Source organism: Lampetra fluviatilis, chromosome 9, assembly GCF_964198595.1.
Source record: "Lampetra fluviatilis chromosome 9, kcLamFluv1.1, whole genome shotgun sequence".
Classification (NCBI taxonomy): Eukaryota; Metazoa; Chordata; class Hyperoartia; order Petromyzontiformes; family Petromyzontidae; genus Lampetra; species Lampetra fluviatilis.
Window position 1 is genome coordinate 2,115,147 of NC_136283.1, and position 16,241 is coordinate 2,131,387.

Here is a 16,241-nt window from a genome sequence, read left to right on the forward strand (position 1 = left end):
CCACTCCTGCAAATGAGACCATCCTGGTCCCTTCAGTTCTCACGTGGTTAAGCAAAAGAAAACTTGAAAGTTGAACGTGTGACATGTTTATGCAGTATGTTTGTGTTTATTCTGCACCTCGGTTGTTTATGCTGATTGCTATTTCATTGTTTTGTCTCCGCCTGCGTTTTTGTGCTTTTTGAAAACAAAAATATTTCGCTTGTCATTTTGGTGCCGCTCTTACCAACGAGGTTCATCCCACGGCGTTTCGATTGCAACACAAACAATCATCATCGTGATAATTTTATTGTTTTATTTTTATTATTTTATTATTTCCCTTCTACGTGACTTTACCGAAAGAACCAAGAATATGTATCCCTGCAGTCACGAAAGCTTTAAATCGAAATTAGAGGTTCATCCCGTCCTCTTTCAGTTCTCATCCGCTTCAACAAATGCAACTTGAACCTATAGTAAATTATTTCTAAAATGAAAAGTGCTATATACATGTAATTATTATAATAACATGCCCACCACCAGGTACACCAATGAGAGCATCTTGAATGGCTGCAGCACCACTGAACGGGATCGGCAGAGCCTTCAGAGGGTGATGTGGTCCGCCCAGCGGATCACAGGTGGCGTGCTGCCCACCCTGAGAGACCTCCTACACACCAAGAGGTGCATCGCAAAGGCCCAAAAGATAATCGCCGATTCCAGCCTGATGAAAAAGCCAGGCCTTTTCATCAGGAAACAATCCAAGAGGAAGCCCGGCCACATCAACATTGCGGCTACCACCAACCGCTTTAGGGACAGCTTCTATCCCCAGGTCATCAGGATGCTCAGCTGAACAAAGCCCCGCGCAATATTTGCCCAAGCCCCACCAACCCTGATTTTTCTCCCCCCCTACCTCCATTCACACTCCCTCTCCCCACCGACTGCACAATACATTAACCAAACAAGAACATTTTGCATATCAAGATCATGAAAAAGCTCACCCGCAGGGGACCCTATTCCTGCCATACACATGTGACTGTTATCATCTGAACGGCGATTTTATTTAGTTATGAATAAATTGCTTATATATTTTAAAAAATAGTTGCTGCTGTTGTTAATTTGCACAAGCTGAGAGAGAGAGAGAGAGCGACACGGGAACAAATAATCTCACTGCCATGTACTCAATGCATGCATGGGTATGTGATCAATAAAGCTGGACTCGATTACCGAAACCACCTGCACCCACCTCGTGTCACGTCACTCAGAACGTGGACCCCCGACCTCCAAGAGGCGGGCCCGCTCCTGAGTGTGGCCACGCCTTTCTTTATGACGTCACAAAATATCCCGGCCCCTCCCCCGTTCGCTTGGTCACGTCCTACTTCTGACTGACGTCACGTCCTTCAGCCCCTCGCCCCAACCCACCGAGTGACTCCACGCGCGCAACCGGCCCCCGCCCAGCGCGCGCCTCGGTCACCGAGTGACGTCACGCCCGGTGACCACGCCCCCAAACTGTGACCACGCCCTTCCGTGTGACGTCAGGAGCATCGACCCCCCCCTGCACGCAATCGGCGAGGGGTCGCGGCTCCTTGTCAAGCGACGGCCGCTGTCGTTTTATTATTTATTTATTTTATCATCATCACTATTCTCCTTACCCTTTTTAAAAATCGTATTTCTCGTTATAATCGTAATGACTGCTTAATTTATAATTGCTTTCACAATTCATAGTGATGATTCATATTAATTACGGTTACTATTAATAATACATGTGCATTTGTAATTCTGAGGCGGCAGCGCGAACCACGTCGTAGACTAAATTTTTTTGATGTTTTTATTTTAAAAACCAATAAAACAAATATTTATAAAATTATAAACTGAAACGTTATTTGGCGAGACGTGCTTGGGGTGGGGGGTGTGGGATAGAGATTTACATTTTTAGAGCGTCGTGTGAGGGAGAAAGGCGGCGATATCAGAGCGGAGAGCGCGGGGAGCAGGAGTGAGAAATATAAAGGGGAGGGGGGAGGGAGTGAGGGGGGGAGTGAGGGTGAGAGTTAAGGGAGAGAGAGCGGGGAGGGGGGCAGAGAGAGCGGAGGGAGAGGAGGGAGCGGGGAGGGAGAGCGCGGAGAGAGGGGGGGGAGAGGGGGAGGGAGAGAGGGGGGAGAGGGAGGGGGGGAGAGGGAGGGAGGGGGGGAGAGGGAGGGAGGGGGGGGAGAGGGAGGGAGGGAGGGGGGGAGAGGGAGGGAGGGAGGGGAGAAGGGGGAGGGAGGGGAGAAGGGGGAGGGAGCGCGGAGAGAGGGGAGGGAGGAGAGGGGGAGGGAGGGAGAGGGAGGGGAGGGAGGGAGGGGGAGGGGAGAGAGCGCGGAGGGAGAGAGAGCGGAGAGGGAGAGCGGGGAGAGAGGAGGGGGAGAGTTAAAGGAGAGCGCCAGAAGCGATACCAGATATCGGCAGAGAGAGAGAGGGCGTGGGTGAGCTACAGCGAACGAGAGAGAGCAAAGGGGGAGAGTTAAGATCGCCAGCGAGCGGACGGGATAGGAGGAGGGGAGACAGGAAAGAGAAGGGGAGAGCTAAAGGGGAGAGCTAAGGGAGAGAGGAAGAAGGGAGCGGAGAAGGGAGCGCGACAGAGCCTTGCGCACACAGCAAACATGGCGACGACGATATGCACCCGCTTCACGGACGAGTATCAGCTGTACGAGGAGCTGGGCAAGTGAGTAAAACCACGACAGTAACAGCCTCTTTGTGTGTCGCTTGTTGAGTGTGTTGTGCGCTATTGTTAACGACGATTGCCGGTGCATTTGATGAGAATTTAGCGCGTCCATCGGCGGTGGGTCGTGGTGCTCCAATGGGTTGCAATGGTCGCTGCTGCTGCGGCTGTCATCATCCGCAAATCTAATGTGTTGGTGATGTCCATTCCACGTATACATTGTACATGATTTAGTAACTTGTCGTCAAAGCTACGTCCGATGCTGATGCATGACCGCGTGTTGTGTGTTGGCCTTAATAGGTGCTCGCTGACAGCAGTTGTCATGACACCCTTCTTGAGTTCTTGTGGGGGGTGATCGTGTGTGTGTGGCAATGTACGTCCTTTGTGTCTTTGCTTTAATACACAAACACGCTGCTAATGCCTTCGTTGGGGGATAGCTTCATCCGCTGGGCGTGCCGTGGGTTTTCGCCTACCTCGCCGCCATTTCTGCGATATAAATAAAATTAAAATAACGAATAATTCGGTGATGACAATGATAATAATACAAACGCGACATTGTCATCATCATTCCACCACCGTGACCACCACCCGCACGGTCATCATTGTCATCGCCACGTCCTCTTCACCTCCGCCTGCGACCCTCATCCTTCCAAAAGCTTCGTCTCTATTTGGTCTCTCGTTTCCATCTCCAGCTCTTCCTTCTCTTTCCACGGCCAAATCGCCTCTTCCACATCTCCTCTTCCACATCTTCTCCTCTCTAACACCATGACGCCATCTGCTCAGCATCGCCATCTCCTTTCCAATGCGTTAATCGCCTCGTCTCTCCATGCGCCGCTCCATTTCCTTACTGTCGTCTACTTCATATCTCCCTCCTCCTCCGGACGTGTGTGAGGGCCTCGTCTTAACATTCGTGACTTTTGGTCTGTTCTTCTGATCTCCAGCTGCCGTTACCTCTCTTTTCGTTTACATCTCCACGTCCTGTGTCCCCCTCCCCTCAACCCTCTCGTCTTATGTATGCTCCCATCTCACTCCGTTTTCCAAACCTGTTTTTAACCAAATCACTCTGAATGAAGCCGATCTCAGAAGCTCATAATGATAAATCCTGGTTAGTACGTGGATAGGAGACTCGCTTGGTAAATACCATGTGTTTTAGGCTTGGGCTTTGAGGTATCTAAGACATGGCAGTACATCAGAATGTTTAATCTATCTGCATGACATGCGAGTGTTAGTCCCTTGTATGCGTGGTGGTTTTTCGTCTGGGTACTCCAGGTGTCATGTGTTTTCTCCTCGCTACTCTCATCGGTCACGTCCTCATCTCCAGTTCTCGTCATGCCGATTCAATTCACGTCTTTCGCCCTCACTTTTCCTCCCCATCGCCTCCTTTCCTCCATACGAAATTTTCAGTCTTTTCATGCCTTCCCCCCATACCCTTAGCCTCCTCATATCCAGCTTTTGTTTCCTCTTTTCAATTTGCATCTTCCTCTCCATCACCTATCTTCTCGCGTTTGCACTATCTTTAACTCGTGCTCACTATCCTCAGCCTGCTTCTCATCCACCAGCTTAATTTTTCTCTCCACACTATCGCCTCCTGTCATTCTCTATTCCCTCTCATCATATCCCATTGCTGGCTGCCTTTCCCCTTCCACAGTGCCTCGCGCTATCTTCCTGAGCGTCCTATTTGTGCCAGTCTTCCCGCGTGTGATGTTTTGTCAGCCTGCTTGTCAATGTGCCCATCAGTTCTGCATGTTAGAGTTGTCCGTCATCCAGCTAGACCTGTGTCCACCTGTCGTATCAGCTTGTCATCCTGTCCGCATGTCTCCTTGTTTGTTTTTTTTTATCTTCGAGGCTTGTCATCATGACCTGTCAGCTTCGTTTTCCTGTTAATTTCATCCACGTGTCAGTCCGTCTGCATTTGTGTCTATTTGCCTCCGTTTTCCAAACCTGTTTTTAACCAAATCACTCTGAATGAACCCCATCTCAGAAGCTCATAATGATAAATCCTGATTAGTACGTGGATCGGAGACTCTCTTGGTAAATGCCATGTGTTTTAGGCTTAGGCTTTGAGGTATCTAAGAGATGGCAGTACATCAGAATTTTTAATCTATCTGCATGACATGCGAATGTTTTTCCCTTGTATGCGTGGTGGTTTTTCTCTGGGTACTCCAGTTTCTTTACACATGCTTTTCAACCAGGATCTTAATTCTTAAACTCAGAATTAATAATGTAACGTGCTGCTGGTCAATATTGTAATAGTACAATATATGTAACTTTAGTATTTCATATGCCCAACAACCCCGAGTGGAATACGCCCAGGAGGACCTGAAAAGGAGTCTTGAGACTCATTGATACATCCTTGTTAAGTAAATTACTGGCTGCCTTGAGTTCTGTTTGCCTCACTTCTGTCTGCACCTATGCACTTTTGGTTCCTATAACAGCCAGTCATGATGACATTAATAGTGGTTTTGGTGATGATGATCGGAGCTGGCCTGTCTTTGCTGTCCACAGGGGAGCCTTCTCGGTGGTCCGCAGGTGTGTGAAGGTGAGCACTGGGCAGGAGTTTGCAGCCAAGATCATCAACACCAAGAAGCTGTCTGCCCGAGGTATGACTACACAGGTTCACACCTATTTAGTCTGTGCGTGTGCTGGCTCCGTGTGATTGTTTACGTGTGTGCAGATAGTGCTTGCCCCCAGGGTCTATAAGACTATAGACGTAGGATCTGTGTGCATATGTGTGTTTGGCTGCATCTGTGCGTAATCTGTATTTGTGGAGCGGTGACGCAGTGGTTGGTGCGCTGCGTTATAAACCCAGCCACCTGAGTTTGATTCCCATCCATGGCCAGCATTGGTGTAAATTACATAATTGTTACTGGTCCCCCTGAGAGCAACTCAGCCTTGTGCCTAGTGTGGTGTATAAACATCAGTACCTGGGAGACAAAGGCAGCCAGGTATGGTGGCCCAAACACCCCCCTGGTCTTAATAGGTGGTTGCTATCTCATTTGTCCCAACAGCCTGGAAGGTTACTGGGGGAGGGTCTTTATCTATGTGTCTTAATCTTTGTATCTGTGTGTGTCTGTATCTGGTATGCTCATGTGTCTCTGCATGTCTGCAAGGTTTGGCAGTTCTGTAAGGTCCCCAGAACGACTGCCTGTCTTCTTTAGTGGGTGACAGTGATTCAGGGCAGTCTTTCCTGGGGGATTTAACCCATGACATTTCATGGACATTTTCTGGTATATATATACACACAGTATATGTGTTCACCTGTTCATAATGATACATGAATGAATGTATATATGAACACATCTTTGTCTGAGAGAAACTTGCATTGCATTTAAAATCGAAAGTTGACACGTAGGCCGTAATGCCTGGCTTGCTTGTACCAGCACTGCATGTCCATGTTCTCGAGCCCGCATACGCTCATACATGCGTGTGTTCATGGGTATGTGTTGCTGCCGATAAGCCGAAGGCTCGTGTCTTCGCAAATGCCAAAGTGAAACGTCACGTCACAAATAACGTCACTACAAGGCAAGGTGTCATGTTTCTATGAATGCCTGTGTGTGGTTAATGAAAATTATAGGACCCTGTTCTTCCTTAGCTTTTAGAGGTCGATTGGAGATGTTTCTGTGTTGACTCCAGTGCTTGCAGCTGTCATGCCAGAGCACCTTCAATGAATGGCTTTTAAAGGAGTGTGCAAATTAGAATTTGTGTGCATTGCCCCTGTTAACCTCGAATTTATTATGGCAATGATTCAAATGTGTGCGCAAAGCAGCAATAGCCACACATACGGACACTGTTAAAGTTCCACAGTGACATGTTGCAAACCCTTGTCATGTGACATTTAGAGCCATAATATACAGACGTGAATAGCGTCACTTGCCTTTTTTTTCTAAAGACAGTATAATCAAATACTGAATTACGTAAGGCCCGTTGTGTTACAAAGGCATTGAAAACGTTCCGTGAAGATGTAGAGGCTTTGTGGTATTTTCAAACTTGCTCGAGCTGCCCAGAGAGGCGGTCATGGGGTTCGAGGGCTTTTGGTATTCTGTGTACGTCGCAGTCTGTATAACAACATCACGGAATAAGAATAAGCTATGCCCTCGTGTAATGCATGCGCTTCCCCCAAACGTAACCCCTCCCTTCAAGCCCCTTCCCTGCTGGAGCAGTGCAGCTGTCGCAGTGACTTTCCCGTTCACACTTTGCACCCGTTTTGTTCTCTACATGCACACTTAATGGTGTGGTTATTACCATTTATAAAGATTTGGCAATGCAAAACATTGTTCTGCGACCCCTGCACATCTCGTAATGAATATGATAACATGCATTTATTTTATTTCCATAAGATTTGTGGCCACATCCAAATGTACGCTGCAGATAGTACTTGTCAAATTGTTACAGGGCACAAATGTTTGTGCTTTAAGTTTATATTAAATATTATTGAAACTGATATGTAGACGGTTTCATGATAGTGATACAGCATAAATGAGCATTTTATTTTGGTATTTGATTATATTTTTTGTATGAGCCGATTTTTTTTTAAAACCCTGAATAGCACATTGTGCATATACACCAAATATTCTGAGGCACAGCAGATTAAAAATCTTGTTTATCACGTACTGCAATAGGAACGTTTGGACATATTTAGAATTGTAATGATAGTTGAAAATGAATACCAAATGAAATAATGTTCCAGAATCATGTTTTCTCATTCAACCAATATAAAATAATGCGGTGTTCAGAATTATTCCGAATCCAACTGCATTGCAGAGCCAGAAAAAAACACGTGGAATGCACGGAGTTCATTTCTCAACCTGTTGTTACAAGTGGAGGCCGCAAACGATGCCGTAGTGGCACATGTGTACTGTGTTCCAAAATAGATTGTGTGTAAATTCTAAGCGGTGAACTGTGTTTAAAAAGGAAATCGATATTCCAGAAAGTAAAAGCCAAAGACGGATTAGCGTGTTTGGAGCCGAACTGTTACGTTAAAGGTACCGTTTTTGTTAATTTAGCCATTCGTATTTAAGATGTATTTTGTTATTCAAAAAGCCATTAGTATACCACATTCTTTTTGAGGTGGTATGGTTTTGCTTTATTCGCTTTGAAAGCATTTATCACTTGTATACTTACTGCTCCCATGAATGTCTCCAAGGAACTGGTTAGATGGAAGCACTTGAAGAAAAAATATCTGCCCTGAGGGTAGCTATTATTTGCATTATGGACGATTTACCTGATATTGCTGTCTGTTTCTTTAGTGAAACAAATGTTTGCGCATTTCTTGTAATAAAATCATTGTTTGCTGAACATTAATGCAAGGTATTTTCATATTAGCAAACAAAAAACATGGGTATTTAATGCATTACACATGCTTTTTCCTCGCCATATCTGGTTTTGTGCGAAATATTGAAGCAGAATAGGCCCACAGTGTTTTAAACAATGGAGTATTCACCCAACATTTGATACATGTATAAGAATACTAAATAACAAAATATACTTGGGTTGCCAATCCTGTCGCAGTTTCATTAATTCTTGGCTCTCAATGTCAGGATCCTTTGCATCAATGGAGTGGAAAAACAACACCACCCGTTATGTGATTACACCTTTCCTCTGCTTCTGTTTAATTTGAGCAGTCCTGGCTGATTATGGTAAATCCGTGCGTAAATCCCAACGTAAATCTCCTCGGTGGTGAGTGATGGGGAGCATCTATGGTGGCTGAATGCTAAGTAGGATTCTGCTCTACAGCACACATAATGAGAGAACCAAAGTAATGCATGCAGGGTCATAAGTGGGGGGTTCAAAGTTCACGTCCTAAGAGGTTACCTCTCGGATGCTTCACGCAGGCAGCTTAAATTACACCTCGACAAGGAATGTGCCACTGCTAATCTGTTCTCAGTCTAAATTGGAAGTTGGTCAACCAAACTACGGTTGTGAATTACACGGTGTGGTTGTTTTTTACATTTTCTTCAGTATATCCGCATACCATTCATACCATACTGCCACCCAATTGGTTTCCATAATTGTGGTGTTTGAGAAAAATATGTTTTTACTATATCGTGGGCAAACATACGAGTGAAACAACCTGCTGTAAACGTGTTGCTCCAACGTAATGTTGAGCTTAATGAATCTCTTGCCGTTTGTTAGCCATGGTCAGGGATTGAACTCGTTTTCTGATTCATAGCGCAGTGCGCAAACCAGTGGAGCACAATTCTTGTCCCTGGAGTGTTAGTGTACGATAAATATTTTATTATTAATGCAGTAATTCCTGTCTATTATATCTCTGCTGTAGAAAATATAGTTACAAAAATAGTGTTTCTGCAATAATTATCTTTGTCCAGCCTCTACATATTCGTGTGATATATGTTACGTATAAAAAGGTTATGAGAAATTAGTGATTGTTCTCAATAAAAGTAGTTTTTACCAGCTACGAGTTAATGATTTGTTTCTGTGATATTTGCTGTGCAAGGTTAGGAGAGCCATATTTATAGGTATACATCAAGAAACAAAAGTAGTTTTGAAATGATGAACACCATGTATTTATTGCAGCACATTATTGGATCGTCTGCAACTGGCCGTAAAGCATGACACATATTGATGTCACAAGCAAATGATGAGGCACAGGAGTCAATAGCCAAGAAGAGTAATGCAATTAATAACTTTTTGAGCAAGCAGCTACTTATAATTGGTAATATTAGAATTGTTTTCACAATGCGATTACTGAAGCCGAGTACATTTGTGTACTTGATCTATCCAACTATAATGTCTATAATAAAATGAAAATAAATCTGGTTGATTCAATTGATGGCCGTACAAGAAAAGAACACGCAATAATCGTGTTCACTGTAGAACATTCATTTAAATCTATGCGCATGTAATCTGTCATTAGCAGCCAAACGCAAGCAGCTGAGCACAGCCTGACTTGCATCGTATGCAGTCTTGTTTGGACCATCAAATGCCTTCCTCATGAAAAATTATATAGTCTGTAATGGGCAGTAAATCTGGCTCATAATGTGGTTTTCTTGAAATGCAGTTGGGTCCTTTGTGTGTCATTACTGTGTCTGAGAAACAGCTCTGGTTAATTATTTATGCGATAATCACGGGAGGGTATGGGTTAGGACTCCCAGTGTCTGCAAGTCACCCACGGTTTCATGTAGAGCCACTACACCCCAAAATGACAAATACAACGGCGGGAGCGCACTGACGCAGTGCGTTTGGATGTTTCCTTAAAAGCAGTAGGCGAGAAGTTTGTGCCCTCCGAGGGATGGATTTCTCTGCAGCGAGTGAGGATTGCTGCGACATAGGTTTTGAAGGGAAAGGGTTGGATCTGTCATTCTTGGATTCACGATAAGAAAAAAGTGTATTCGCATTGTGTTAAGCAGTGAACTGTAAATAAATAATTGGGCTCCAGTTTTTTGGTGTTTTTTTTAAATCACAGTTATATGATTTACGATATAGGTATGCATATCATGCATTTTCATACCAAAGCATAATCAATTTCTATACAATCAAATCACGGCGAATATTGTGAAGCATGCGTTGTGAAAGTAATAATTGATTAAACATTACATGTCTAGAAGCTACTGGGTCTAATCAACTTTAAACACATAGTATGATCAATTAGCATGACAGGACACTTTCTTCATGTAATGGTCTCCATTTGGAAGAATAATATTGTTTGGCAATTGTATGCGATTTTTTTTCAAAATGTAGCTGAGATGGGTTTCAAATGTGGTGCTAATTAATGCAGTGTGCTTGGCATTATTTTATTGTCATGCTGTATGCAGTGCACCATGGCAAACGTATCACATTACATGGGGAACATGTGCACTGTGACCATGCCCATTGTGAAGTTAAATATTTACTATCATTTTGGCATATCCACAAGGTATTTACTCTTCAACTGTAAATGTTCTGAAATAAGGTGTTTCGCACAGGGGCTTAAAAGTTTATCTTCTTAGAATCCAATGTTCAACTCGCATCCAACATTAAGTGGGATAGGTGGGTGAGTTTGTTTTTATGATAGGGTATATAGGGACCTTTTTATTATTTGCTGACGTAAACAAATGTCAGAGCAAAACTCAGGATTGTTCACCGACCTGAAGATAACCACTTCGGGCCAGCAGCAAATTTAACTGCAACTTGAGTGGAAACTGACAGTTTAGTCCAGTAGTTTCAGGGCAGGCATTTCAATCGCCAGCTCACCTTAAGACTATTTCAGCAGATTAATTTTACTCACATGGTCCATACGCTTAGGGTACGTAATGATTTAATAATGCATCGAACCACTTGTGTTATCATGATTATCCCATTGATAGTTTATGAAAATTATATGATAATGATAATTAATTATATCTGCCAATGAAACGTATTATAGCTGACACACAATACCGAACATACAAGACAGTACAATGAGACAATTTTTTTTATTGTGGGCTTGCATAATCAATTGAATTTCAGTTTGTGGAAAGAGGCAGGGGGGGGGGTGATGAATGATTAATGATTCTGACAGGTCATCTTTGAATAAGGGTGAGTCCACATACAATAAATTAAATCCATAATAGAGGTTTTTTGGGCTAGATCATGTAAATATATAAATTGGTCGTTATAACCCGCCACCACCCGACACAGTCAACGAGTAATGATTGTCACGTAAACAGAACATGCCAATTCGTCACTAGTACAGCACACCGGTGTGTTGGAGAGCCAAGCCACAACATTTACAATTTGAGAATGATGTTCCACCAGTAATTACAACCAGCTTCATCAGGCGACAGCCAGATTTGTCGCCTGATGAAGCTAGTTGTAATTGCTGGAGAAACGCCGTAATCGGATTGTAAATGTTGTGGCTTGGCTATCGAGTATATCAGTAATCCCATTGCCTAGTAGCATGTTTTAAATTAACGGTGTGTTTATATTCTTGGTTCTTTCGGTAAAGTCACGTAGAAGGGAAATAAAAAATAATAAAAATATAAAACTATAAAAATTATCACGAAGTTTTGACTGCAACACAAGCAATCGTCATCAGGTGTGAAATCCACAGCAAGAAAATTTGAATTTCACGCCTGATGATGATTGCTTGTGTTGCAGTCGAAACGTCGTGAGAATTTTAATTGTTTTATATTTTTATTATTTTATTATTTCCCTTCTACGTGACTTTACCGAAAGAACCAAGAATATGAATCCCTGCAGTCACGAAAGCTTTGAATCAAAATTTACCGGTGTGTTTGTTACCTATCAATACGTGTGTTTTTACATGTGTAGTGGGTTCTATGGAGGCACACGCTAGAACTTGGAGGCAACACGTTTATTCTACAACCCAACAGGGTACTACATAAACGTAACAACGGGTTCGGCATATAGGTGATAACTACACGGTTAACTTGACCACAACGGGGTAACTATACCACAACGGGGTAACTACATAACTGGGTCAGTCGGTGACATACTGCCTGACCCACGAAGCCGAGCGTAAGACCAAAGACTGAGGACCGAGAATCGAAGAGACGTAGCGCCGACGGGTTCCATTCCAACAGGCAGCCGCGATTGCTCTCGGGACTTCCCTTTTATGCCTCTGAGCGTGGCCTGGCTCCGCCCTCGCCCACGCCCCCTTCTAGATCCTACTAGAAGGCTCTGGGCCATATATCACTTGTCCCTCTTGCCACCCTTTGACCCACCTCTCTACCCTCTCTTGGTCACGTGCCCTCTCGGGTTCAACTCGACTGTCACGTCCTCAACTGCCCTCTCTCTGACCCCACCAGAACCATGCCGCCTAGGGCCCACTTCCATGCCATACCCACTGTGGTGCCAGAGAGAGGCTCAAGATACACAGTTCCACTCTTGTGACAGTATCTGGCACTAAACGCCACAGTGACTCCATTTACGTCACTACACATGCATTAAGAACTCATGCCTTGCTGAAAAACTACATTTTGTTAGATTTATGGAGTAAAATTGCAGAGTAAGAGCTGGTTAAAAATAATCTTCTGGTGTTGTGCTAGCATTCAATCATTTTTAAATAACTGACAGTATGTAAAGCTATACCCCAACTGACAAAACACTAAAGTGGATTTTATGAGTTGGGGGAGAAAAAAGACACCAGTAAAACATATAGTTTACAGATGCACTGCATGCACTTGTCTGTATTAAGGTTATTATGCATGGGGTTACTATGGGAACAGGTATTGTTGGATACGTGATATAAATTACATCACAAAATCACATTTGAAAAGTCCCCATTTTTGAAGAATTCCTGGTATGAGAACTAATTGTGTTGAATTTAATAAAAAATATAACGTAATTTTCACAATCACATGTGGTGCAAAGTTACTTGGTTGGAGCCGAGCTTTGTGGTGGCAGTGGTTTTTCTTGTTGTTTGCTATAAGATTGGCACCGGAGGGTTATCGGAAACTGCAGTCAAACACAAATGCCACGAGTGAGAATTTGTTCGGTTTCTGCTTGCAATAAACTGAATGCGGTGCCTTCAGAGTGCAAGGAATAATTATTGCATTTTCTTCCTCGACACAATTAAATATCTTGACTGAATACACGCAAAAACTGACAGGCTGTTTGAATAGTGATTATGCAAACAACATCGACACAAATATAGACCTTAATCTATATTCTTTGGGTCTTTTGGTAAAGTCGCCAAAGAAAATAACAAAAAAACTACGACGTTTCGATCGCAACACAAGCGGTCGTCGTCAGGAAAAGGGTTGATCGAAACGTCGTAGTTTTTTGTTATTTTCTTTGAACCTATCTTCGTGACTTTACCTAAAGACCCAAAGAATATGAATTCCTGCAGTCACGAACGCTTTAAGTCAAGAATTAGACCTTAATCTGCATATCTTAAAAACCTATTGTACGTCCCAACAAGGTAGAAAGCTGAAATTTGGTACATAGGTAGCTTTTAGTAAACAAACAACAGAAACCAATCCGAAATTTGTCATTATAAAACCCCAAAATCTCGATTTTAAGTGCCCCCATAAACATGTTTGTGCGTGTCATTCAGAAACCGTCGAAAGCATAAGATTGCTTTTTTTCGTTTGATAGACCGTTAAACAGCAAATACAATGAAAGTGAGAACCATTGTTCTATCGTTTCTTGTTTTTGAGAAATTTCGGATTCAAGTTGTTTTGAACGAAAACAAAATGCATTTAATGATCTTTAAATCTGAATAATTCGATAACGGTAAAAGATAGGAACTTCTCCTCAAAGAGTGTTAAGTTAATTATTTGTTGTTGTTTCTAATAGAAAAAAGAACGGAATCTTTCAATTGAACGGTTTCCGATGGGTACGTCTATAAATTTAAGACGTTGAATTTCGTCGTTGAGTAGTTGTTCGTATCTGATCGTAGATACAAATTGTAACAAAAATACGTAGGTTAATTATATTATTATATTCATTGAAAACTATTGCCGAGCGAAGACAGGCTTTATGAACTAGTATCAAATAAATTTCGCAAGATTATTTTAAATAGTTCGTAATGAATGCAAGCCTAGTTGATATATTTTTTTCTGGAAGAAAATGAAAACAGGATGGGCCTCCTGAAACTCAAATGGTGATATCGCACTGCAAAATATTTTGGAGGATTTAGGCTACATGTATTTTAAATGAGTAGCTTGTAATTGTAATGAGGTTTTGTGACGTGCAATAAGGTGCGAAAAAGTACTGACGTAATGTATTGCATATGAAATTACGAGATTATCTACAAAGACACATCTCGTCAAGGTGATAAAGTTTTCAACATCAAAACAAATGGGTTTTTCCCCTCCCCCTATCGATGCTTATTGATGATTGAAGAGCGCTATTGTATTGGACCGCCTGCCTGGTTGTGTCAGAATAGTGAATGGTAATTGGAGTGATAGAAGTCACGGGATTGGAGTCCACTCATTTGTTCTCTTGTATACACAATTTATTAAAGGGATCTCCCCAACTGTCTTGCCATTGGACACAGCATGGTACGTTTGAAGCAAAAGCCAATGGATGTTTTTACGTCATCTGGTCTCATACTGGCATTTCAATCACAAGTGTTGCTCTGCTTTTGCTGCGAAGAGTGTCAGGTGGTTTTGAAGGAACATGTGTTTCCATCTAATCAAGCATAAACAACTAAGCGTTAATGGTAGGGTCATATGAAGCATTTAATCCCATGCATACCCATAGTTTGATTCATGAAAACAAAATTATGGGGCTTTACAGCTCTTAGTTTTTAATATTGCCTTTGTAGTATGTGGGGTGGGTAGCAGTCGCACAGTGATTGGTGCACTGCTATGAACCTGCCTACCCGAGTTTGAATCGTGGCCACAGCTAATGTGTGGGTGACCCGATATCCCCTTCACCAACCTGCATTGACCATTGTGGTGAAGTATGGTCCAAATAATCCCCATGTCCAATATAGAGTGGAAAGATCTTAAGCTCTGCATTAATTAACGGCTGAAGATTATTATTATTATTGTTGCGTAATCTATTGTTTCGAGTTTACAATAACCTCATGAATAAAGAGAGCAATTGTAGCTTAAAAAAATATCTTACCTTTGTCAATTCCCTGCTGGCTGAAAATAGCTCACTGCATGGCCATTGGGGTTTTTTGACCATACTTCACCATGCCAGTCAGTGTAGGTTAGTGAAGTTGGCTGGGTGGGGGCAGGATCAATTCGAATATCATTCACCACCTACTGATGTAACCTGTGGTTGAGAATTGAACTCTGTAGCCAGGTTCAAAGCACAGTTTGACCACTCCGCCACCACTCAAAGGGAACACAGTGTAATAGTGATGGTACTAAAATAGAAATCATTGTGCTCCCCTCGTTTTGTGCTCTTCACAGTCCTGTGTCTTCTTCATATTTAATTCTGATCGGGGATGCAAGGTTTTTTCTCTCTCGCTATAACCAACGGCCAATTTAAATATAATTTGTAGTTTGCGGTAATTCTTTCATTTTGTCATCAATTGTTTATTTTGGAGCAGTCCATTTGAGTGAGGCCCTTGCAGTATAAGTGTTGGATCATACCAAATGCTACCAAAACCACCTCCAATTGGTGCAGTGCAATTTTTAACCATACTGAAGTGTAAATGGTGCAGAGAGAACACAAAATGGCATTGTTAACCTGTACGACACGTCTCGCTAATTGGTCAGATATACAAGCTGTCCAGCGGAAATGGCAAGAATCTCTACCTTTGAGCCCGAGTTCATATTGTGCCCACTTGAAGCACCATTTATTGCTGTCCCACTTCACTTGGTGTGTACATTTCTATATTCCAAGTCCTACCGTATAATTTAGATGCATCCTCTTTTGCATTTTTTAAAACTTTAATTCTGTAGTTATGTTTATTTATATTTGGTACTGTTTTAGCAGATTCTGCTGCGCACTGTTATCACATTTTTGCGACGTTATGCTTTGTATATGGGGTAAAGGGAAGTGATGCTACAGTGGTCCCTGATGATTTGCGTTTTATTCCCACCATGTCTGACATCAGTGGTGAGTGATATCTGTACTGTTCCTGGGTTCCCCACTCACCAACCCACACTGACCAGCATGGTGGAATATGGTCAAACAATCCTCATGACCAACAGGAAGTGGGGAGGCTTAA

The 16,241-nt window shown here is 42.8% G+C and overlaps 2 protein-coding genes across 28 annotated transcripts in view; one reads left to right on the forward strand and one right to left on the reverse strand.

The window, feature by feature from the left end:
• The window catches only part of DDX46 (DEAD-box helicase 46), a 32,107-nt gene extending 30,801 nt beyond the window's left edge, over positions 1–1,306 (reverse strand). For both annotated transcript variants that reach the window (XM_078859526.1, XM_078859525.1), the window contains exon 1: positions 1,217–1,306. The gene's annotated coding sequence lies outside the window, so the exon portion shown is untranslated. The remainder of the gene's footprint in view (positions 1–1,216) is intronic.
• Positions 1,307–2,356: 1,050 nt separating this feature from the next.
• Positions 2,357–16,241, forward strand: part of LOC144934116 (calcium/calmodulin-dependent protein kinase type II delta chain) — a 70,864-nt gene continuing 56,979 nt past the window's right edge. For 9 of the 26 annotated variants that reach the window (XM_078859544.1, XM_078859536.1, XM_078859546.1 and 6 more), the window contains exons 1-2: positions 2,358–2,671; positions 5,174–5,268. In XM_078859544.1, coding sequence (XP_078715670.1) covers positions 2,610–2,671; positions 5,174–5,268 — 157 coding nt within the window. In that variant the 5' untranslated portion in view covers positions 2,358–2,609. Of the gene's footprint in view, positions 2,672–5,173; positions 5,269–16,241 lie in introns of all 26 variants that reach the window. The other 17 variants (XM_078859527.1, XM_078859529.1, XM_078859531.1 and 14 more) reach the window with 4 other exon arrangements.